The 24,398-nt window shown below is 33.5% G+C and overlaps 2 protein-coding genes across 32 annotated transcripts in view; both read left to right on the top strand.

Moving 5' to 3' along the window:
* Positions 1-24,398, top strand: part of LOC145894913 (uncharacterized) — a 133,325-nt gene that overhangs the window by 2,880 nt on the left and 106,047 nt on the right. For 23 of the 31 annotated variants that reach the window (XM_082983592.1, XM_082983615.1, XM_082983612.1 and 20 more), the window contains 24 exons: positions 36-1,837; positions 1,910-2,074; positions 2,363-2,524; positions 2,605-2,760; positions 3,039-3,092; positions 3,355-3,510; positions 4,183-4,344; positions 4,521-4,682; positions 4,881-5,048; positions 5,432-5,485; positions 5,818-5,973; positions 14,950-15,111; positions 15,503-15,664; positions 16,081-16,245; positions 16,441-16,608; positions 16,734-16,787; positions 17,143-17,298; positions 17,389-17,550; positions 17,688-17,849; positions 17,994-18,155; positions 18,300-18,461; positions 18,655-18,822; positions 18,948-18,998; positions 19,319-19,471. In XM_082983592.1, coding sequence (XP_082839718.1) covers positions 36-1,837; positions 1,910-2,074; positions 2,363-2,524; positions 2,605-2,760; positions 3,039-3,092; positions 3,355-3,510; positions 4,183-4,344; positions 4,521-4,682; positions 4,881-5,048; positions 5,432-5,485; positions 5,818-5,973; positions 14,950-15,111; positions 15,503-15,664; positions 16,081-16,245; positions 16,441-16,608; positions 16,734-16,787; positions 17,143-17,298; positions 17,389-17,550; positions 17,688-17,849; positions 17,994-18,155; positions 18,300-18,461; positions 18,655-18,822; positions 18,948-18,998; positions 19,319-19,471 — 5,084 coding nt within the window. Of the gene's footprint in view, positions 1-35; positions 1,838-1,909; positions 2,075-2,362; positions 2,525-2,604; positions 2,761-3,038; positions 3,093-3,354; positions 3,511-4,182; positions 4,345-4,520; positions 4,683-4,880; positions 5,049-5,431; positions 5,486-5,817; positions 5,974-8,919; positions 9,031-10,221; positions 10,931-11,262; positions 13,053-13,132; positions 13,280-13,832; positions 13,995-14,148; positions 14,203-14,565; positions 14,722-14,949; positions 15,112-15,502; positions 15,665-16,080; positions 16,246-16,440; positions 16,609-16,733; positions 16,788-17,142; positions 17,299-17,388; positions 17,551-17,687; positions 17,850-17,993; positions 18,156-18,299; positions 18,462-18,654; positions 18,823-18,947; positions 18,999-19,318; positions 19,472-24,398 lie in introns of those variants that run through there. The other 8 variants (XM_082983597.1, XM_082983599.1, XM_082983601.1 and 5 more) reach the window with 8 other exon arrangements.
* LOC145894938 (uncharacterized) lies at positions 20,682-24,028 on the top strand. The gene is made up of 5 exons (XM_082983658.1): positions 20,682-20,823; positions 21,127-21,407; positions 21,608-21,818; positions 21,964-22,050; positions 22,519-24,028. The coding sequence occupies exons 3-5, from the start codon at positions 21,608-21,610 to the stop codon at positions 22,560-22,562; spliced, it is 342 nt and encodes a 113-aa protein (XP_082839784.1). The 5' UTR covers positions 20,682-20,823; positions 21,127-21,407; the 3' UTR covers positions 22,563-24,028.

Genomic DNA, 24,398 nt, shown 5'->3' with positions numbered 1-24,398 from the left:
ATTCTTGGTTATATATAACCTCAATTTTTTTTCAGTTGACGAAAGTGATATGGAAAACTTGTTGTGTGAAGCAGCTAAAAAACAATGCAAATCAAAGAGTTTTCTCACTTTAACTCAACAACAAATTGAAGTTTGTCCACTTGACATAACAGATCAACCATCTAAAGCAGTTTACCCCATTGGTTATAAACCTCCAAACAAGCGTAGAAAGAAAACAGTCATCCCACAATACAGTGATGAAGATGGACATTACAACAGGAGTCAAGATTATGAAAGAATAGACTTAAAACACGACAGTAAAGTATCAGTTGAGGAACTGTTTGCAAGAGCCGAAACAGCAGCAAAAGGTAGAAACCAGCCTCGATTTGCAAACATTGTAGCATTAATTGGACAACCAGGGGTAGGGAAAACCACACTATCCAAAGTAATAACTGAAAAAGCAATGGATGGTGCAATGGAGAATGTTGATAAAACCCAATATTGTTTCTACATTTCTGTGAAAAACATTAAGTTTGAAACCCCCACAACCTTTGTAAGGTTTTTGCTTAAATATTCGTTGAATTCGGATGCCTTGAGTGATTCTATCATAAGTGATTTAAGTGATTCAAAAACCAAAGAAAAACAGTTTTACGAATTTTTAAAAAACTCCCACAATGTGTTAATTACCATGGATGGCCTCGATGAAGCTGCAGCTGATTGGAACTTAGAATATGAAAGTGTGGATTCGCACAAAAAAAACAACCCTTTACTTTATATTTATGCTCTTATGAGGGGTGAATTGCTTCAAAATGCAAAAAAACTTTTCACATCTCGACAGAAGCATTTTTTCTCAATTAGTCCAGTAAGTCGACCATTGTTCGTTGCGGAAGTTATGGGCCTTAATAAAAAATCCCAAGAAAGTCTTTGCAACCAGATTTGCAGAGATAAGGGTGCTGATGTGTGGAATGTCATAAAAGGCAATCCAAACTTTTTGTATTCTTGCTATGTCCCAGCAAAATGCATTTTTATTGCTTTCGTCATATGGAAAAATCTTAAAGTGGGTTGTGATGGTCGATTTCACTCTCTTACTCATGTTTTTGCAAATGGATTCAAGTACTATTATAAGCAGGACTTTATTAGGGGAAAAGAAATTAAAAAAGAAGAATATTTAAGCAAAATAGCTAGATTAGCATGGAATGGATTTAAAAATCAGAAACTTGTTTTTACTTCTGATGACCTGAAAGAGGTAGGAATTGTGCCAAAGACATTAAGTGGGATTCTAACAACATTCGTGACTGAGGAGAATTGGAACATGACATTTTTGGATACACATTTTATGAACAACTTCTCACATTTGATTTGGCAAGAATATTTTGCTGCTTGTTACCTTGTCTTTTTTTTAAGTGTCGAGGAGTTTTCCAAATTACTTCCCGAACTAAAAACAAACAGATGGGAAGCTGTTACAAAGTTTGTTTTTGGTCTTTGTAATGACAAGGTTAGTGAAGTTGCAAAAGTTTGTTTCAGTGACACAAAGTGTAAAGAAATGACTGAAAAGAAAAACCTACTCAAGGAGTTCTGCCACGACCAACTACAAAAAGCTGAAGTTAAGGGAAAAAAACTTTTGCAAATTTGCTCATGGTTGCATGAAGTTGATGATGCAACATTTTACACAGACAATCTTCATCTGTTGCCAGAAACATTTACTTTAACTGGAAAGATACTTCCAACTGATGCTTATAATATTGGTTGTGTATTTAGTGATACAAAAAAGTCTCATAACATTAAAGTGTCAAAAAGTTGTAAGTTTTATCATGGAAGTTTTGAAGTTTTGTTAAATCAAACAAGCCTCAATATTCAGGTAGAATAATATTTTAAGCAATAAAATCTGAGATTCTTAAAAAATGAGTAAACTCTGTTTTATTATTGCCAGGACTTCTTAATCAGCCATAAAGTGACTGCTCAAGTAATAAAGGATTTGGCCAAAACTTGCTCAGCAATTAAGGGACAGTTAATAGTTGATACCCAGAAAGAAGAATCAGTCGATGAATTTCTTAAAACATTTGCTAAACATTTTACACCAACTGACCAGACAAAAGTAAGTGAACTAGTTTTCAGGTAGATTTGAGATACATCATATTGTATTTTTAATTTTTGAGAAATACCTCAATTACAGTGCATTTCATAATACATTATGTTAGCTCTTTATCTACATTGAATGGTCATATTGAACATAAGTTTAAACCTGTAAACAACAGAGTTGTTTGATTTTGTCATAACTGCAATTGCTACTGATGTACAAAGTTATTACTTTCTTGTGTTTGGTTCTAAATTATAATTTTTGTGCTACACTGTGTACATGTGCTTTATAACCACAATATTGTAGTTGCGGTCACTGGTGCTGAGAGGTTTCACAGTTGGTGATGAAAGTGCAAATGCAATAGCTTCATGTGCAAAAGTTACAAAAAGTCTCTCATTAAGTGGTTGCAAAGTAAGCTGTACTTCAATGACACAACTTGCAACAACTATATCCAAGCTTGACCAACCAGTAAGTTAAAAAAAATATTTCCTCATGCACTACAAAAGATATGTTCATTTTAATTTTTACGTCTTTTGTTTTTTAATTAGGTGGACTCTCTTGATATCAGCGGACTTCCAATTTCAATATCTTGTCTAAAATTGCTTTTAAACCATGTTAAAAAGCTGATTGTAACAAAGTTCAAAATATCACAAAAAAGAATTGAAGCATGTGGAAAAGTTGATGTGTTTCCAGATATAATAAAGGTAAAGTGACATTGCAATAACACAAAATCTGCAACAATTATTAGGAATATATTTTTCTCCCAAAAATCCAGGTTAGTATTTTTTTATGAAAATTTATTTTATAAATTGAAATATACAGCAATTGCATGATTATTGTATGACCGTGTTAGTAAAAGCATGTATGTAGCATAAAATATGTTTGTTTTCTTGATGGTTAAAAGAAATATGATTTTGGCTTAGTTGTTGCTTGTAGATCCAACGTTCATTTTTATGCTGTGGTAAATAAATATTTTTTTCAGGGTTCAATGGAGCCAGAAATATTGGTGAAAAAGTATATTGAATCCACATTTGAGGTTTGGAAAGTTTATTGTGTTATAGTTTTGAAAATGTGTATTAACTTGATCTTTTCTTATAATGTTCGTTAGCTGTAAACAAATAGATTTAATGACACCACAAAAAGTTAATGTGATAAAGTTTTATTTCCAGATTTTTAAACAAACTGTAATGTATTTTTTCGGTAGTTAAGAATAAAGTTGTTCTTTTTGTGACTGCTTCAATTTACCCATCTAGTGGTAATTGCCCAAAACTCCACCAGACCTCTATGATTGTTCACAGGTTGATTCTATCCCAAACCAGCTTACAGTGGATGGTGATGTAGAAGCTTGTGCTTTGTCATGTGTCATTCATTTATTTCCTCCAACAATGGAACTTACCATTGGTTATGTCAGTAACTCTGCAATCCACGGAGTTGTGGATGCTATAAAACAGAAGGTTTGCATTTTTTGTGGGCAAGATATCGAAAGAAAACAGGGTGAAATGTATTTTAAGTAGGATTAAGTTTATACCCTTGGATTTTTAATCATCAGGGGTTCTACGGCAACATGTCAACATGTGTGCCAAGAGATTGATAAATCTCTGTTTTTAAAAAATGTTGTCTCATTTTACAATGGAAACTAACTTATGTAGCCTTTTTATAGCAAACAAAATATATTGTAACATGGCACCCAGGAGCAGATTTACTAAATAAGAAAACAATAAAGAGAACGACTGGTTTACATCCATTTTTATAAAATCTTTTTATTAAATGAAGGATTTTACTTCTGTGTGGTGTGATAACACAAGCATTTATATAACATGACATCTTATAGTGGAATTTGTTACATTATGGTTGAGTTTGGCAGTTTATTAATTACACAAAATTAATAAAAAATAACTTAACATGAATGCTAAGTAAAAAACCTCAGCTGAATTAGTTGCCATGATAATGATGTTCACAGACGAAAAAACTTACTAGTTTTATCTTCAACATCAAAATAAAATTGTTAAATTCAGGGGCAATTCTGAAAAAGGCAGAAAATTAAAAGTGTCGTTAAAATCATTATATGTCTGTGTTGTAGTGTTGTCGTCAAATTGAATCAGAATTTGTTAATATTTTATATTCAGATTACTTCACTCACCCTAAATGGCATTGAATTGAATGATGAAGCTGCATCTGCAATAGCATCAAGTGTTCACTTTATTGAAAACCTGTCTCTGTCTCATTATCATATTGTTGGTCCCAGCATGTGTAAAATTGCTGATGCTTTCTTGGAATCTCAACGTCAAGTAAGTTTCTCATTTTATTAACATTGAAACTGATACTCAGGCCATTTGAGAACTCTTCTTAAACTTATACATGATATAAAGCTGATATATAAAAGAAAACAAAACCATAGGAAACATATTTATGTTTTGTGTGATAGCAAACATTTAAAACCAAAATGATTGCTATTTTGTATTAGCTTACATCACTCACCCTTGATAACAACATAACTGATGATGAAGCTGCATGTGCAATAGCATCAATTGTTCACTTGATCAAGAACCTGTCTCTGTCTGGTTGTAATATTGCTGGCCCAACCATGCATAAAATTGTTGCTGCTTTATTTAGATCTCAACATCAAGTAAGTTAATGTTTTGGATTTTGATGAAAATAACCTTTTTCTGTTAGTTTGTGGTTTGACACACTTACATTTTGGAGTCTGTAGTTTTGTCATCCAACTGTAATAAAAAAGACATTAAAAACATGAGGCCCTCTTGTTATATAGTACATGGTATATAGAAATTCTTTTCATGAAGCTAAAATGGCATTAATCTGATAGATGGAGACTCTGGATATCAGTGGAAATCAAGTTTCAAATTCACTTCTGCAATTGCTTTCAAATCAAGCAACATCACATGTTAACAAGCTGATTGTAACAAAGTTCAGGGTATCAGAGAATGGAATTAAATCTTTCGGGATGGTTGATCTCTTTTCTTATGCACTACAGGTATTTTTTGAAGTGTGTCAATGTAAGGAAGGAATAAAATATCAGTAACACCCAAATCTTGGAAACTGGTATTAGCCATGTACGTGAAACCAAGTGTTTGGAGCACTTTCAACAAACTATATTGATCCAAAGCCTGTTGCTTCAGAGAAATACAGTGCACTCAAATGAATTTTGATCCAAACATTTTAGATTATAAATAAAAGCAATATGGATCCAATATTATGAATTATGTGAGCTGCAGACAGATACCACTGTTTCAACCTATTAGGTCACATCAAGCTGCAAAAATGAGACCTAGTAGATCGAAATAGTGGCCATCTGTATTCAGATAACATAAATATTTAGATTTGCATTCAACAAAACATTGTCTATTTATCTTTTAGAGTTTAGAGCACCCTGTGACCCTTGTTGAAATCTACTTTACAACAGCATTTGAGGTTTGAATAATGTTTAGAAATCCCTTTTTCATGTTCATAAATATTCATCTATTCCTAATTATTTTTTTTGCACCAATGAAAAAGTATACATGGTAAAAGGCATTGCTTTGTTTTTTTTGCAAAAAAACTACATAAAAAGTTGCAGATTACACAAAAATGTGCTACATACAAAAGCCAAACTTTTGCCAAATTTACATTTGACAACTTTCAGTAATTGCCGGTGCACTGTTTTTTTTTAATTTTTTTTGTACATTGTACTGCTGTCAAGTAATTAAATTGTACATAAAAATGGTTTAGAAGAACTTTAACTAAACTGGTTTTATTGTTTTCAGGTTGATTTCTTTCCAAACCAGCTTACAGTGGATGGTGATGAAGAAGCTTGTGCTTTGTCATGGGTCATGCATTTATTTCCTCCAACTCTGGAACTTACTATGGAAAATGTCAGTAACTCTGCAATCCAAGAAGTTGCCAAAACAATAAAACAACAGGTTTTCTATGTTTATATATATATATTTAAGGCTGACGGGTATCCCTGTGATTTTTTGGCTTTTTAATTAGGCCGACACTCTTGCTTGTGACTCATTTTTACTGCGTTTCTCTCACTTCCCTGGTTTGATTGTATGTTTTATTTTCTGGGGTCAAACAGTGTATTTTCTGTTAAGTGGCATCATGTGTTCAAATTTTAATACCAGCATACATGGACATTAGGCAACTTGATCAAGAGTTTTTGTGAAAACAAATACATAAATTGTTTGAAATTTTAACATTATTTTTTTAATAGTTTGTTCTTTTGGCACATATAAACACAACTTGTATTCACCGACGTTTCGCCTGCTATCCAACAAGGCTTCCTCAGGGTAATGGTACAGCCCACAACCATCACCCTAAAAACGTACCAATCCGAAAAAATAACTCTAACATGGCTTGTGAAATCACATGTTGTTATTAAAAGGGCGGGAAACAACAGTTGTTGTAAAGCACCGGTTAATACAAGCACTGTTCCTTATCATTAACACAGCGATTGTTCTTGTGGATATGGAGCGCTTCTAGGAAAAGGCGCTTTGTATGATCCACCTCCATTTTCAGAACCTGGGCTTTTTCCCGCAGCGCGTCTCAGATGATATTGATCTCTAAGACATGATCTTGTTTGTCGAAAAGATCAATAAAATCCGAGGCCCGATGCTGGAAAACTCATATCCCTCATGGATATCACGTGAAAGATCGTCCGTCACACCAAAAGACCCGACGCCAACCTGCGGTACGGTGGTTCTTCCTATATCCCCACACTCCTTGAGACTTTACAGCGGATGCCGACCGATTATGGGATTAGGGTCTACATTAGGCCCCATACAACACTCCGTAGTATATTGTCGTACCCCATTGCCATGGAAGCAGCGGAACCAAAAGGATGGATTTACTCAATTCCATGTGGAGAGTGCGAGGGTGTCTACATCAGGGAAACCAGAAGAGCCCTAAAAACCAGAATTAAGGAGCATCGTCGCATGCTGCCTTAAAAAGGTCATCGGATTGCCTTCGACAAGGCCAAAGTTCTGGAAAGGGAGGTGGATCATACAAAGCGCCTTTTCCTAGAAGCGCTCCATATCCACAAGAACAATCGCTGTGTTAATGATAAGGAACAGTGCTTGTATTAACCGGTGCTTTACAACAACTGTTGTTTCAATAACATCATGTGATTTCACAAGCCATGTTAGCGTTATTTTTTCTGGTTGGTTCATTTTCTTGGTGGATAGCAGGCGAAACGTCGGTCAATACAAGTTACATTTCAAAGTGCCATAAGAACAGACAATTGAAGTATAATATGCCTGGCAGCAATAGCAACTTTATATTTTAACATTATTGTTTGTTTCAGATGACATCGTTGAATCTTGATTATAACACAGTTGATAATGAAAGTGCATCTGTTATTGCTTCATGTATTCAGTGGATTGAGAATCTGTCTCTGCGATGTTGTGAGATGACAAGTGGTGGAATCTGTAAGATTGCAAATTCCATATCACAACTTAAGAAACCAGTAAGTTGTATGCGACTAATTATATCTTTCAAAATGAAACTAAAAAGTGTATTCTGTATTTTTTGTCATTCTTGGAATCATTTTACTCATAATAGTGGAAGAAGTGCTTGACAAAGGTTAATTGCAAAAAAGAGGTATTGAAGTCTGAAATTTAATTTAATTTGTGAGACCTTTTTTCGATAGTAGGCATTTGATCGAATTGCAGATTTTTTTTCCACACTTTTTTTATGTAGGGTCAACAGTATTAATGTGAAGTTATCAGTAACTGTACTTGTTAAATGTTGATTATATATTTAGTTGCACTATTGTTTTATTGCAAATTGAGCTTTCTGCCTTTATGGAGCCAAACAGATGAATGAAAGATCTACATTCGACTGAAAATAAATTTTTTATAGAGAATAACTCATTTTTTTAAGCAAAATGGGTATTTTTTGACATATCGTTTTCTGCAAACTGTTGTGATATTTACTGAATACACAGATTTGGTCAAACATAGTACTTTTGCTTTATATACCATTCTATTTTCAGATAAGGAAGTTCGATCTTTGTGTCAATAACATACATGGTGTTGCGGCAAAAACCTTACTCAAATCTGTTCACAAAATAAAAGATGAACTTGTTGTCCAATGGGGACGCACAGATAAAGACTTCAAAACAATTTTTTCCAACCTGGAAGACCCTGTAAGTATGGTAGCTGCTACTTACATGTACTACCCATCCTTGTTATTTGTGACAAGTTATCAAACATGTTTGATATTTCTTGTACTGTCTGTCACGATCTCAGTTATTAGTTGTCATTTGATTACCCTTATAATAAATATCCTTGTATTTGTTTATATTGACATGGTGAGGATGACATCGTTGTACAGAAAACAACAAACCTTCATACTTTTGATCATGTTAAGTCAAATTAACTCATGTATTCAAGAACTGAAAGAAAATATGTGGTGTTCAAGGACTGTTTTTGAAGATCACTTTACGATGGATTTTCCATAGTTTCAAGGCAAACAATTGTGTTTGTCGGCCCCGGTTTGCAATTCGTGGTCCCCGCTCTTGAGTGGCCTGGTAACAGATAATGACACTAAGTAAACACAGACATGTTTCATGCAATTGCATGACAAGGCAGGATCGCCCCATGGCACAGGCCATTATTTGGGGATAAAATTAAGCTCCCTGTGAGATTTGAACTCATGGCCCTGTTCTTACTAAGTCCACTGCTCTACCGACTGAGGTCCACTGATGATAGTGATGTGCATAAATGATGTTAAATAAATTAAGCACAACATTAGATTGGGCAATATGTTCGTCCAGAGCCCACATAACCAAATTAATTGGCAAAAAGCTGACATACAATGTGATTCGCAGAAGCCTAAATTGGAGTTCTGGTAATAATACAGACTACAACGCTCACCAAACATTGGTTGGTAAGACGAAATCCATCATCCAAACATATCTGATGAAAAGAATATGAATCATGTTTATAACCGGAATACAACTGGTCTGGATTTTACAGGTAAGCATCTGATTGGATTATGAACAAAAATTCATCCAGGCAAAATCGGGATTTGCATCTTCATTTACACTTAGACTTGAACCTGAAACCGGAAAAATATGAACTTATAAATTGTAAAAAAACCTCAGGAATGATCAGTTTGTTTGTTGATAATACATATTACAACCTGCCAATCGTAACTGCACAATCACAACGTTAAAAATATAACAATTAAAAGCTAAAAAATTGCTCTGTGCCTCATTTATCTGATAAATGTGCTCTAGTGATTAAAACTGAATAAGGTTTGAGTCACTTTTGAGGGCTAATTTTAATCAGTTGAAGTTTACCACCTGTCTGCATTTTTTGCCAAAAAATTTATTGTATTTTTTATAAAATCACAAAAAAAGAATAATCTGTATAAAAATAAAAATAAGAATAAAAAGGTGTAAAAGGTCTTCCATGTTTCGCTGATAAAAAAAGTAAACTTTATATGTTCATGAAAAATCGCTGTTGCAATGTCAGAGCAGCTCTAGGTTGCTTTAACTTTTCATGTTTTAGCAAATGCGGTGGCGTACTTCTTCTGGTCGTGTATATTTACATTAATTTCTGTAACAATAAACGTATTGCAACTGCCACATTTCCTAAAAACAGTGTCCCTCACCACTGACTTTTCTATTTTCTTGAACAAATATTGTAAACATGCTAATTGCATAATGAGACGTCATATCAGGTGTTTTCTGTTATGCTTGAAAGGTAAAAATCATATTCGCTTAGGATTATAGGATTGATATGTGGCTTTAAGTACCACCTACTTAACCTTCTGTGTATATAGAAATCTTTTGCGTAAGGTCGCAAGTCGCTTCAATCAAGAGACTTAATTCAAACTTGAGAAGTAATTTTTTTGAACGAAACTTCCAGATTTTTAAACCAAATATTCACAAACAAGAGTAAATAGTTGATTATATAGCAATATTCAATACCAGCCCAGGTACTACCTTAACGTTGAACGACATGAAAGTGTTTTGTATGGTTCTGTTTACCGGCAGCTTTTAAACTTTAGCTTCTGGTGATAACATCCATGTGTAATGTAATTTTAGAATCTATTGTTTACATTTCAGGTGTCTTTAATGTAATAATTACTTATTTTTCGAAATATTTACTAGTTGTAGGTTAGTATTCCTAAAATTTTATATAGTTTTTAATTAAATGCAGAAATTTATTATGATTCAGCAAATAGTTGGTTTGCCTTAACAAATACACCCTGTACATAACAAAAAAAAGTCAAACTGCTGAATTTGAAAATGAGGCTTGAACCCGAAAATACAAAAAAAATCATGTGAAACAAGAAAGTGAAATTGTGATTATTTGTAGTAGTTGTGATGTGGTGAGCCTGTGTTTTTATATCTGACCTAGAACAGACATTGTGCCTTTGTTAATCCTTCCTATTCTTCCTTACAGACATCAAGCATGTGGTGAATGTTTTCCTTCCACCTTCTTTAAGTTGAAATATATGGATTTGGACAAATCTAATCTGTTAAAATTATACAAACTTTTCAATTTTTTTCTCTGTGTATAAGGTTTCTTCTTGTCATGTTGTCATGTTTTACTGCACCAAGTTTGGGAAACTCTGTTTTACATAATATTGATGTTCTTATCTCTATTATTCGCTTGCTGCAAAAACCCTTTCTGTGCATTACTTCCATTGCATTCCTTAGCTCCATAACTTACTGTAAATTTTCTGATTCCCTAGGTTCCTTATTTGATAAATTAGTAAACCAGTTTTGCACTTTAAAGTAATTTGAATTTTGTTGAGAACAATTGTGCATTCATTTCTACATTGGAATTTTCCAACCACTACAGTTTGTTTGCTGGCAAATAACAACATAAATGGAGTGCAGTAATGCTTGCAATGTTACCAAGAGTAAGTAATATTTTTGATACTTTGTGTTACATAGATTGTGAAATAATATTTATTTTTTGCACAAATTCATGGAACAATTGATAGATGTATAGGCAAACAAATAATACAGTCTGAATATATTTATTACAAGTGGCCTTCACCCACATAGTTTCAATATCGGATATTTACATCAGCAAATGAAATGCTGTTTTGGTACTGTGTTTTAACACTATAACACAGTTTTAATGCTGCGTTCATCCAAAGCATAGAAATGTAATTTACAAATACCCTATTAACACTTTCCACCTTGAAACTATCTTGACTAATCTAATATGTTTAAAATTTTATTACAGAAGAGGAACTGGTCATCCAGGGCTTTTTGCTTGATGCAGTTAAAAAGAAATGCAGACATGTGTGTTATCAGAAGTTGATACAACAGAATATTGAAGTTTGTGATTTGGATATAACTGATATGCCATTAAAAGAAGTACAGCCTCCAAACAATCGTAAAAAGAAAGCAGGCATTCCACAATACAGTGATGAAGATGGACATTACAACAGGAGTCAAGATTATGAGAAGATTAACTTAAAACAGGACAGTAAAGTACTAGTCGAAGAACTTTTTGCAAAAGCAAAGAAATTAGCTGACAATAAAAGAAAGCCTGAATATGCAAACACTGTTGCATTAATTGGACAGCCAGGAATTGGAAAAACCACATTATCCAAGGTTATCACTAAAAAAGCAGTGTCTGGCACAATGAAGAATATTGATTGGATTCAGTTTTGTTTTTACATTTCTGTAAAATACATTGACTTTGATACTCCCACAACATTTGTAGAATTTTTGCTTAAAAATTCTTTGCCAACTAACTCCTATGCCAAATCACCTATTGCAGAACACAACAAAAAATCATTTCTCGATCTACTTGATGAATCCAAGGTAATAATTACAGCAGATGGTCTTGATGAGGCTGCAGCTAATTGGGAATTAAGATACACAAACTTTGATCCAAAAGCAGCAAACAAACCTCTGCTCTATATCTATGCTCTTATGAGAGGTGATTTGCTTCGAAGTGCAAAAAAGGTTTTCACTTCACGACAAAAGCATTTTTTTGATATTAATGCAGATCACCGACCATTGTTTGTTGCTGAGGTTTCAGGACTCAATAAAAAATCCCAAGAAAAACTTTGCAACCAGATTTGCACAGATAACAAAGATGAAGTATGGAATGTTGTAACAGGCAATCCAAACTTTTTGTATTCTTGTTTTGTTCCAGCAAAATGCATTTTTATTGCATTTGTCATCTGGAACAGTCTTAAAGAAGGTGGCGATGGCCGATTTCACTCTCTTACTAATGTTTATTCAAATGGATTTAAATATTATTTTGATCAGGACTTTATAAGAGAAGAGAAAAAAACAAAGCTGGATTATCCCAAAGAAAAACAGATACAAGAGTACTTAAGCAAGATATGTAAATTGGCTTGGAATGGCTTTAGGGACAGAAAGTTTGTTTTTAGTACAGATGATCTTAAGGCAGTGGGCATCGAGCAACGTACGTTAACAGGGATTCTTGCGCGATTTGTGATTAAGGAAAACTGGCACATGAAGATCATGAGTTCTGAAATTATGAGCAACTTCTCACATCTAATATGGCTAGAATATTTTGCTGCTTGTTACCTTGTCTTTTTTGCCAGTCTTGAGGAGTTTACTGAACTTCTTCTGGAAGTAAAGAAAAGCAGATGGGAAGTTGTTACAAAATTTATTTTTGGTCTTTGTAATGACAAGGTTGGTAAGGCTACAAAAGATTGCTTCAGTCAGGGAAACTATGAACAAGTGTCTATAAAGAAAAACCAACTCAAGCGCCTTTTTTTTATACAAAAAGCTGAATTTAAAGAAAAAGAACTTGTGCAATTTTGCTCATGGTTACATGAAATTGATGATACAGCATTCTATGCAGACATTGTGAATTTGTTCCCAGAAACACTGCCTTTAACCGGAAACATATTTCCAACTGATGCTTATAGTATTGGTTGTGTTTTAAGAAAATCAAAAAAAAACTATAACCTTATAATTACAGCAGGGTGCAAATTCCATCATGGAAGTTTTCAAATATTGCTGGACCTAATGAAAAATCATATACAGGTTTGGCAATATATTATTACACATAATTTAGATGAAGATGACATCTTTAAAATGCAAATTAACTTATTTGTCTTTCTCAGGACTTATCCATTTGCACAAATGTGACCACCCAAGTAATTGAAGCAAGAGATAGCTTTACAATTACTGGAAAATTGATTATTGATGATGAAAGCTTTTCCAATAAACTCTTCAAAAAATTTGTTAAAATTTTTGAACCACCAGACAAGGTAAAAACTTAAGAAGTAGCTTTGTTTCCATCACTGCTGTGCATTGTCTGAATACGTAAGTCTCCATGAGTAGGATATTTCTTGGTAATGTGATACAAACTATGAAAATCCATTTTGTAGGTTGTTAGTTTTTTTTAAACTACGCTTTTAATTTCCAGCTATATGAAAACTTACTCATGTTAAACTTCGACAATTTCTATGATTTAATATTAGCAAATTTTTGTTACATCTAGTTATTTATCAATTAAATCTGGTCGGATAATTTGGGTCTGGAAGTTTGCTAACTGCAATTCAAGCATGCACTTTACCGATGTGGCGAAAATGCTTTTCTGGGGTGTAACAAATCGGAGTGTTTGTTATTGTGGTTTACTTAATGTAGTCTCCATCTTGTTTTGCTGTTTATAGATCTAAGATTCGTGATTGTTAAGTATGTGACTGTTGTGGCTTCTATCAAAGTATAAACACTTACAAACTGACAAATTTAAACAATTGTTTTTTTTAACAAATCTCCAATTTATGAACTATACAAAAAAATGTTATTTTTACATGGTAGGTGAAAACTTCTTTGGATATTGGCAAAATTGCAATTTCAAGATCTGTGTTGCCATTGCTTTATGTGTCCAAGTTTCACAAGCTTTTTGTGTCCAAGTTTAAAATTTCAAAAAATGGCATAAGAAGTGCTGGAAAACGTGACTTGCTCCATTGTGTTTCTGAGGTACAAGTTATTTTATAGTGAACCTATTTCGGAAGTAAAAAAACAGCTTGTATAGAAAAGTTAGATAGAGGACATAAGAGGCCCAAACAGTAGGTTTAATTGGTTAATATGCAATTATACTTTAAATTTGTTATTGACTCATCTACTTTTTTAGGGTCAACTAAAAGAAGGAAATGAGCAACAAGAATATGTGAAATCAGTCTTTCAGGTTTGGGAAATTTAAAAAAAAAACTTGTTTTTGTTCCTCTTGGTCACAAAGGAATGAATGAGAATCAGCAATGGCATAACCATTTCATGATAGATCTATTCTTAAAAAAAATGAATGTGATCACAGAAAACAAAAAACTTACCAACTGTGTGGTGCTAGTACATTGACTACTTAAGTCCAGCATTTCATAATTATATCAATGTGTATGATATTGAAATATATTTCAGTTTACATAAATTTTGACATGGGTAAGTTGATTGTAAGGGACATAACCTCCTAAATTTGAGGATCTCTGGTCTAAAGAATCTCTGCAAAGATAATATTATATAATTCTTTGTAAAAACCAATTGAATTTGTTTTTAGGTTGATTATATTCCAGACCAACTTGCAGTGCATGGTGATAAAGAAGCTTGTGCTTTGTCTTGTGTTATGCATTTATTTCGTCCAGCACTTGAACTTACCATAAAAAATGTCAGTAACTTTGCATTCTCAAAAGTCACTGAAACAATTAGACAGAAGGTATATTAGTTTTGCACACGATTGTTAAAACTTGTCATGACAAGTGTTTTTTGTGATTAGTTAAATGGTTTAAGAAAAGGATGCAAGTTAAAACTAATTTTATTCACAACTTGCATTTTTTAGGCATGAACAATGCCATCTTCTCTCTTGACTTTTTAATTTGTTGCATCCTGATTATCTGAGTTTTGCCAAAAGGCAATATCAACAAAACAATTATGTTTGTTACAGATGAAATTATTGAATCTTGATGGAAACACAGTTGACGATGAAAGTGCATCTGCTATTGCTTCATGTATTCAGTGGTTTGAGAATCTGTCTCTGCGGGGTTGTAAGATGACAAGTGGTGGAATTTGTAAGATTGCAAACTCCATATCACAACCTGAGAAACCAGTAAGTTGTATGTAGATAAAAAACTTTCAGTTTTGTCATCAAAAGTAAATGCTGTATCTTATATTGTTAATGTAAACTTTGAAGCTAGGTTTCCCAAACACCAAATGGTGCTTAACATTAAAACTAATATAATGCAGAAATAGTCTTTGCCTATTATATACAAGTTAAACTCATCATTCCTTGGTAATAATGAAGCAAAGGGAAAACTTATCCTCTAGGGCAAAATTTATTTTTGTAATTTTAAATATAACCATTTGCATAAAAGTTGCTCTGGCAAGGAAGGCAACAAATGTGCAACAGTAGTACAACATGCAGAAGAAGCATTCATACAGACTAAACTTAGGCAGATTCTTTTTATGCAATAATGCATTTGATATTATTGTTTGTTCAGCTTAAATCACTCACTCTTGACAACAACAACATCAATGATGAAGCTGCATCTGCAATAGCATCAATTGCTCACTTGATTGAAACCCTGTCTCTGTCTGGTTGTAATATTGCTGGCCCAAACATGTGTAAAATTGCTGATGCTTTGTCAAGTTCTGAACATCAAGTAAGTTGATTGATTTTAATTTTATTGGACATTAGAACTAAAATAAGCAATATTACCAAAGCTATAGATACATGTTAGAGTTGCTAACATCACCAAGTAAAGTGTACACCAGAAGACAGAATTCTAATATATGGTGAATAATTACATGAAGACAAAACTAGGGTAACAACAAATACAACTTTATTACAATGGAAGAAGCATACTTGGATTGTTGTTTAGTTGAGTACATAAAAAGAAACAGTTCCTAATGTCTAATTAATAGTGTTGCAAGGTTGGAAAATATTTTCTCAACAAATATTAAACTGTGTAAACATGTTCAAAATTAGAATATTTCACAAAAATATGTCAGATAAGTTACTTTGGTTGTATTGAAGCGAAAATTGCTTGAAATGTATTTGAATACTACTGTTTTTCAGCTTGCATCACTCAATCTTGATGACAACAATATTGCTGGTGGTGAAGTTGCATCTGCAATAGCATCAATTGTTCACTTGATAAAAAATCTGTCTCTGTCTGGTTGTCATATTGTTGGTCCCAGCATGTGTAAAATTGTTACCGCTGTATCAAGATGTCAACATCTAGTAAGTTAATTGTTTTGTATTCAATAATAACTTCAATGTGCTAGTTTTACGTTTATTACTATACTAATAATGTTTCTGATGAAAAATAAATTTCGTTTCTGAAGCTTTTTAAAACATACACTACTTTTGTAAAGCATTTTAGTAATTTTCAAGTCGATTTTCCTTTATAATACTAAGATGACATTAATCTTATAGATGGACTCCTTGGATATAAGTGGAAACTGTGTTTCAAATTCATTTCTGCACTTGCTTTTGGGTCAAGCAAGAACGCATGTCAACAAGTTGATCTTGACAAAATTTGAAAGATCTGGGAATAGAATTAAATCTTGTGGGAAATTTGAACTGATCCTTAATGTGCCACAGGTAATTGTTAAAGTGTGTTAACCTATAAAAGATGCAAAAAATCATTAGCACATAAATCCCTTTTAACCTTAACAACATTTAGATTGGTCCATTTACCACTAAAACATTGTGATTTTATCTTTTAGAGTTCGCTTCACCCTGACATGTTGGTTGAAAACTACATTGAAGAAGCATTTAAGGTTAAATATTCTTAAGAAGTAAAAATATTTTATTTTTTAAAAGATGCTCTTGCGATTTAGGTTATTTTTGCAAATATTAAAAAAAAACTTAAGAATTGTTTGCATAGACAATAAGATTATTTCTACACACAGAAATTGTAACTAAAAGCCAAAGCTAAACCTGGGTTTTTATCCTGTAATGTATCAATAGTAAAAGAAAGCAAATTAATGAATAAAAAAGTGGCATAATATACATTTAAAATTTAGAGATCATATCAGAAAATATTTTTTAATGTTTGATAATGCAATTACCTGTTTAAAAATAATAATCAACAGGTTAAAAATATTTCAACTAAACTCATTTGATTGTTACCAGTTAAATCCCATTCCAAGCCATCTTAAAGTGGTTGGTGATGAAGAAGCCTGTGCTTTGTCATGCGTCATGCATTTATTTCCTCCAGCAATGGAACTTAGCATGGAAAATGTCAAAAGTTTTTCAGTCCAAGAAGTTGTCAGTGCAATAAAACAAATGGTATGATCATGCATTCATGTAATTTGTTAAGCAAGTTATTAAAAGTTTTAAACCAAACTAAAGGGTACTCAGTTAATATTTTATGTTCAGCTTAGATCCCTCATCCTAAATGGAATTGAACTAGATAAAAAATCTGCATCTGCAATAGCATCAAATGCTCACTTGATTGAACACCTGTCTCTGACTGGTTATCATGCTGTTGGTCTCAGCGTGTGTAAAATTGCTGATTCTTTAACAAGTTCTCAACATCAAGTAAGTTTCTAATTTTGTTAGAAACTTACATCAAAACTAAATACATGCAAAATGACTAACATAAGCTACATACATTTGTGAGTTTTTGTGCTAGCTAAAGACTTGAACCAGAAAATACTTGCTACTCTTTGTAATAGCTTACATCCCTAACCCTTGATAACAACAAAATCGATGATGAAGCTGCATCTAAAATAGCATCAATTATGCACTTGATTAAAAACCTGTCTGTTTGTGGATGTCAGATTGTTGGCTCCGGCATGTATGAAATTGCTGATGCTTTGTTGAAATCTCAACATCAAGTAAGTTTCTGATTTTGTTGCACATTAAACCTAATACATTTAGCATTACTTACATAAGCAATAAATCAGAAGCTACATACATTTGTAAGTTTTTGTGCTGGCTAAAAACATTAACCAGAAAATACTTGCAACTCTTTGTAATAGCTTACATCCCTCACCCTTGATAACAACAAAATCGATGATGAAGTTGCATCTGCAATAGCATCAATTGTTCATTTGATCAAAAACCTGTCTGTGTCTGGATGTCAGATTGTTGGCTCCAACATGCATGAAATTGCTGAGTGTTTGTTGGAATCTCAACATCAAGTAAGTTTCTGATTTTGTTGCACATTAAACCTAATACATTTAGCATTACTTACATAAGCAATAAATCAGAAGCTACATACATTTGTAAGTTTTTGTGCTGGCTAAAAACATGAACCAGAAAATACTTGCAACTCTTTGTAATAGCTTACATCCCTCACCCTTGATAACAACAAAATCGATGATGAAGTTGCATCTGCAATAGCATCAATTGTTCATTTGATCAAAAACCTGTCTGTGTCTGGTTGTAATATTGTTGGTCCCAGCTTGTGTCAAATTGTTGCTGCTTTATCAAGATCTCAACATCAAGTAAGTTAAATGTTTCATAAATAAATATTGATTTTATAAGCAAGGAATTTGATGGGTTCTAAACTACTGCTTTATTGTTTTTGTTTTCATCTGTAGTTTTAACAATAAATTAAAAGCTAAAACTTACATTGAAAAGGTCATAATTCCAAATAAAACATTCTGTGATAAAACTTATGTAATTTTATTCTTTTAGATGAACTGTCTAGATATTAGTGGAAACTGTGTTTCAAATTCTTTCCTACATTTGCTTTCGGATCAAGCAAAAACAAATTTTAAAAAGCTGACTGTAACAAAGTTCAAAATATCAGTGAATGGAATTAAACCTTGTGGAAAGGTTGATCTGTTTGCAGATGTACTACAGGTAATTGTTTGGTTGATAAACCTGAAAAAGAAATTAAAAATTTATAGAATTCAAATCTATTGTTATTCATCCAGCATTTGGATTGGTCCATCCACTAATAAACATTGTGTTTTGATGCTTTGTAGAGTTTGCATCCTGATACATTGGTCAAAAAGTACATTGAAGAAGCATTTGAGGTTTGATTATTCTTAAATAGTTATTAAAAGATAGCAAATCAATCAAAATATGACATACTATTCATTTAAATGAGTGTTTGCACAGTTTGTAATCACTAACATTCTGACAACCCTTATAGCACACATTATACAGTAAGCCTCAGTTAAACCAGATTTTGGCCTAATTTGTGTGAAATTGAGATATGTCTCTTAACATACAGAACTTTGGAAAACTTGGAATATTTAATCTGGTTCTTCTATCAACAATTAAAAGGATTTAACTAGAGTTAATTATTCTCATGTTAAGGATAAGTGAACTTATCTAGTTACATTGTACACAGGTTTCCATTACAAACCAGCTTACAGTGGATGGTGATGAAGAAGCTTGTGCTTTGTCATGGGTCATACATAAATTTCCTGCAAAACTTGAACTTACCATGAAAAATGTCAGTAACTCTGCAATCCAAGAAGTTACCAAGGCAATCAAACAAAGGGTAAGATATTTTGGTTTGGAAAAGTCAGTTTGCAAAGTTAATTTATTTTATTACGTTAACTGGGTCTGTGTTCATTAAATATTACACATGTGAAAAACCACAAAGAAGAATCAAATCTGAAATAGTATTTTTTTAATACATTTTTGGCAAGTAAAGAATTGGAATTAATACAAATTTATATTTTTAAACATTGGTTTATTGAAAGATTTAATGCAGATTTATTTTTATTGTGGCATCGACAACCAGTGTTCATGATATCTGACTGTCTACAAGCATTTGTATGTTCTTCACAGTACTGTGTCTGTCGCACTAAAGTATGACAGGCAGCAGAATTTGTATGGTTGCATGCAGTCTTTTGAATGAAAATGCACTGTTTTTATGGACATACAGTTAAAGAATAAGTTTGTTGTAAAAATAAAATCCATCACATTGCAGCTCATGAAACCAGCAATTTACTATCGAACATAACTTTAAACTGCATATTTCATGATATTGAACTTGAAAAATAATTTGGTTCCCAATGGTTACTGGCTATATAGTCACCACATAATGGAAGTCTTGCCGGTTATTTAACTGACAAGATCGTTGTAAGTCACACCATAGCTGCACTGATGAGATATATAAGGTTGAAACAGTGGCCCTGTCTGCAGCTCACTATAAAAAACATTTTCTTAATAAATAACACTTTAAAATATCCTGGGTGCCCTCCAACGATGTTACTTGCTATTAACTGTTGAGACTGAAATTTGATGAAAAACTCAATTTGCCGGTCTAACTTGAACATTACACCCAATGTGAGCTATTGTACCATGCCACTGCCTCTTTTGACCTTTTCATTTTAAGCTTGTTTACACAAATTTGTTTGCCGCTAATTACACTAAAAGTTTTGCCACAAGGCACTATCAATAAAACAATCATGTTTGTTTCAGATGACGTCGTTGGATCTTGGTGGGAACAAAGTTGATGATGAAAGTGCATCTGCTCTTGCTTCTTGTATTCAGTGGATGGACGATCTGTCTCTGCGGGGTTGTAAGATGACAAGTGGTGGAATCTGTAAGATTGCAAATTCCATATCACAACTTGAGAAACCAGTAAGTTGTATGTAGACAATAAAGCCAGTTTTGTCATCAAAAGTAAATGCTGTATTTTATGTTGTTAATGAATTCTTTGATGCTAGGTTTGCTGAACATCAAATGGTGCTTAACAATAAACTATTAGAAAGCCGAAATAGTCATTAAACTTTTGCAAGGACAGTGTTAAGTGGTCTAGCAATATGTGTCACCCAACAAAGCACAGAAACAAGACATTCTGCAGTATGACACTTCAATCGCATAAATACAAAAAACAACAAGGTAAACCCAACATTGCTTGTTAATAATGAAGAAAAGGGGAAATGTAATCCACTGGGGTAAAATTTTCCACTACATGTTACTGTGTTTATGTTTAAAACCACAAGGAACATTTCAACTATGGGTCACCCAACCACACTTGTAGGATCCACTCATCATGTACATACATATATATAAATATGTATAACCCTTTGAGAAAAAAGTTAGGTGAACCCTGCTTTAAAGCATAATATTATTTTGTTCAAACAAATTGCATTGCCCCAAGTTTAGCTGTAACGTAGTTTTAATTTTGATGTATATGCACAGCATTTATGACTGGCTATGACGACAAACCCAGAACCAGCTCATGGGATAGACATCTAAATAAAATCGGACTTCCGCAAGCCCATTCACAAAACCTTGATGTACAAAATTGTCCAGATCACCAAACTAAGCAGTTTTCATATCACAAGTATTACCTTGCTTGGATTTTTTATGACTGCTGCAAATTTTGACATAAAGTACAAAAGCTCGATGTAGATGGATGTGGAGTCACAAGAGTTGGAGTAAGCGAGTTGTCTGCAGCAGTCATAAAAAATCCAAGCAAGGTAATACTTGTGATATGAAAACTGCTTTGTTTAGTGATCTGGACAATTTTGTACATTTGTTTGGTGAATCAGTTATAGCATTTGTGTTGTCTTGCTTGTAGTAATTTTTCAAACAAATGCAGTTTTACTGATAAGACTTGCACTTGCAAGACCTGATAGTTTGACACTGTCTGGAGCTAATTTGAATTTAATGTTTACAGATGCAAGCCATTAACTTGGGCAAGAACACAATTGATGATGTTGGTGCAGAACACTTTGCTAGTTGTTTACACAACGTCGTTAAATATAGACAAACTGCTAAAGATTTGTCACTATCATTATTTCCGAGTGGAAGAAAGTTGGTTGAATCAAAAGTCAAAGAGTTGGAATACAAAATTTCTGAAAGTGTTCCTATGGAATCAAGAAGAGCAGGTAAATGCTTTTACCTTACAGAACATTTAAATTTATTGAATGTGTATCTCATTTTTTCAGTGGATGTTTGCCTTTTGTAGGGTCCCCGTGTGTTGCATATAAATCTCATATGTTGATAAATATTAAATCTGCACTCCATTTTTAGATTGCCATCTGGAAACTAATACTGAAAATGCAAATATATCTGGCAGTATAGTTGGCTCGAATGTCAACTTCAACACCCACATCTATGGTTGGCCATCGGAGTCATAATTCATCATATTGTACGCGTACCTTAGATAACGTGCGTGTGCCTTATTAACGAACATGCACGTTATTCAAAATCTGACCAACAGCGTCAAAATCCGAATAAGAGCGACATCATGTGGAATAATAAGATACGCGCGCGTTAATAAGCAGCACGTTCGCTATTAGTGTACATGCACCTTAATAGGATAGATTTCATGGCTAACTGTGTCATAAGTCAAACTCATGTACGCGTACCTAATTAACGAACATGAAACTTATTAACGTGCGCGCATGTTAAGTTGGCCGATAGTGTCATAATCCTAGGTAAAATTACATGTACTGTCATCAGCTTATGGGCGTCGATATGCTCTTGTTTTCTGCTTTCACTTTTGCAAATATCACTCATGTATCCATCTAGTGGATATCTGTAGTTCGCGCCGTTTTCTTTGTTGTTAGTATAGTTCTAGTCCAGTGTTTCTCAAACTTTTTTTCTGCACCGCCCCCAAAACACCTTAGTCATTTAACAACGCCCAACAGAACAGACAAAAAACATAACGAATTTATTTGTTGCTTGTCAATTAATGCGATGGTTGAGGTTGGTGGAATGACACCAATTTCGTCTGATTTCCAATATTTCAATACCAAACTCTAGTTAAAAACAAGTTAACCATACCACCGAAAAGCCTCATTTTCGAATAGCGATTATTTAGCGTTGATTGATGACACATTGTGACATACATAAAATTAGTTGTGACGTCAGAATCAATAACTTCTAGTTCAGCATGCGAGAAAAGCTCTTTTTAAAGTAGCATAAATTATACCAAGATGGACTGAATCACTTGGGCCAGTGATTCCTAACCTTTTTCTGGTTGCGTACCACTTGGAGGTAAAACAATTTCGACGCGTACCACCTAGTTGAGTGTTACAAAGTAACCCAGGTGATGAAGTAACGAACATTTCGGGATCACTTGCGAATTTTTAATTTTTTTTCAAGGATTTTTAACTATATCCGCAAATTACGGAAAGGTGTTCACGTACCACCTGGAATGCGATCGCGTATGTCGCTCTTATTGGGATTTTGACACTGTTGGAGGCTTCAAATAACGTGCACGTTCGTTAATAAGGCACACACACGTTATCTAAGGTACGCGCAGCCGTCGACGAGCGGATAGTTGTGAAGTCTTGTTCATAAATTTTTTTCTGCCGGGAACCTTTGCAGCTGTATTTATCCCACACACCTGTGAGCTTCAGCATCTTGTGTAATTTCTTGTTGTGTTTCGGTACCAACCTACGAACTGTATGCTCAATTGTTCACTGTTTTATTGAAACTCATGATTTTTCTACTCGTTTTGTTTTTGCACTACTACTGAATGTTGTTTTCTCTTCCGAATTGTGTGATAAGGTGTTAACTTCCTGCTAGTAGTATTAATGCTCTGGTGTGTTATTTTTATAAACTTGTCGTTCATGTTAGACTCTGCTTTGGGTTTTCTTGCCCAATTATTGCTTCATTTAGTAGTAGAATGGTATAAATTGTTTTTTAATAAGAAAAGTTTGCGACCAAGTTTTATCGGCGAAAGTATATGCCGGACCACCTCTAAACTGGATTTGTTTCACAAACTTTCGCAAACAAATTCGAAATCGAATTTAAATTTGCATCGAACAAATGACTTGTGATTTTCATGAGCTCAAGCAATAACAAAAGATCAACTAAGTTTAAACCCATAGTTCTCTCGCTTTGGCCAGCACGGCTGGGTGGCCACCTTCCGTCACATGCAGCCTGTCGCAACCCATCACCCCCCAGTGCGACTGGCTGCGATCCTACGGTAGACGGTGATACTCCGTGAGAAAATCACCTTTACATGGGCGCCTAACTCAATAACCTTTATGGTTTTATCGGCGCCCATGCCATTTCATTTCCTTTTATATTATTGTGCATTATCGTAGTTGCATTTTTTGCGCAAAATAAACATGATTTGATTTGATTTTACTCTGATTTGAGCGCGCATTACTTCACCTACATCACATCGCTTATTCAATTACATTTTTCAACAATTTTATTCAGAAGCTGACTTTCTATTCTACGTTTGTTGTAACAATGTTTGAAAATTGGGTTTAATAAAATGTTTTGCTAAGGTTGCAACACAATTTTGTTCGTTTTGGGTTGGGAGCACATTTCATGTGGGTCTATCTTTGACCATAGTCACATTAAATGTATAAACAACAAACGCCATGAATTTTGTATTATAAAAAACAGAAGGTGCAAACATGCCAAAATATATTGAGAATCATATTGCGTGATAAAGACGATAATTTTCGTAACGCAGTAATATTTCATTCAATGGCAGGATCGCC

The sequence above is a fragment of the Ascidia mentula genome, chromosome 3 (genome assembly GCF_947561715.1).
Source record: "Ascidia mentula chromosome 3, kaAscMent1.1, whole genome shotgun sequence".
Classification (NCBI taxonomy): domain Eukaryota; kingdom Metazoa; phylum Chordata; class Ascidiacea; order Phlebobranchia; family Ascidiidae; genus Ascidia; species Ascidia mentula.
Note: the sequence above shows the minus strand (reverse complement) of the source record. Positions and strands in the feature narration are given on the sequence as shown.

Bases quoted from the DNA above. Each gene is read 5' to 3' on its own strand.
- LOC145894938 (XM_082983658.1), top strand. From the start codon at position 21,608: ATGCAAGCCATTAACTTGGGCAAGAACACAATTGATGATGTTGGTGCA. The intron at 21,819-21,963 runs GTAAATGCTTTT...CTCCATTTTTAG, and splicing joins TATGGAATCAAGAAGAGCAG to ATTGCCATCTGGAAACTAAT. The intron at 22,051-22,518 runs GTTGGCCATCGG...GTTCTAGTCCAG, and splicing joins CTTCAACACCCACATCTATG to TGTTTCTCAAACTTTTTTTC.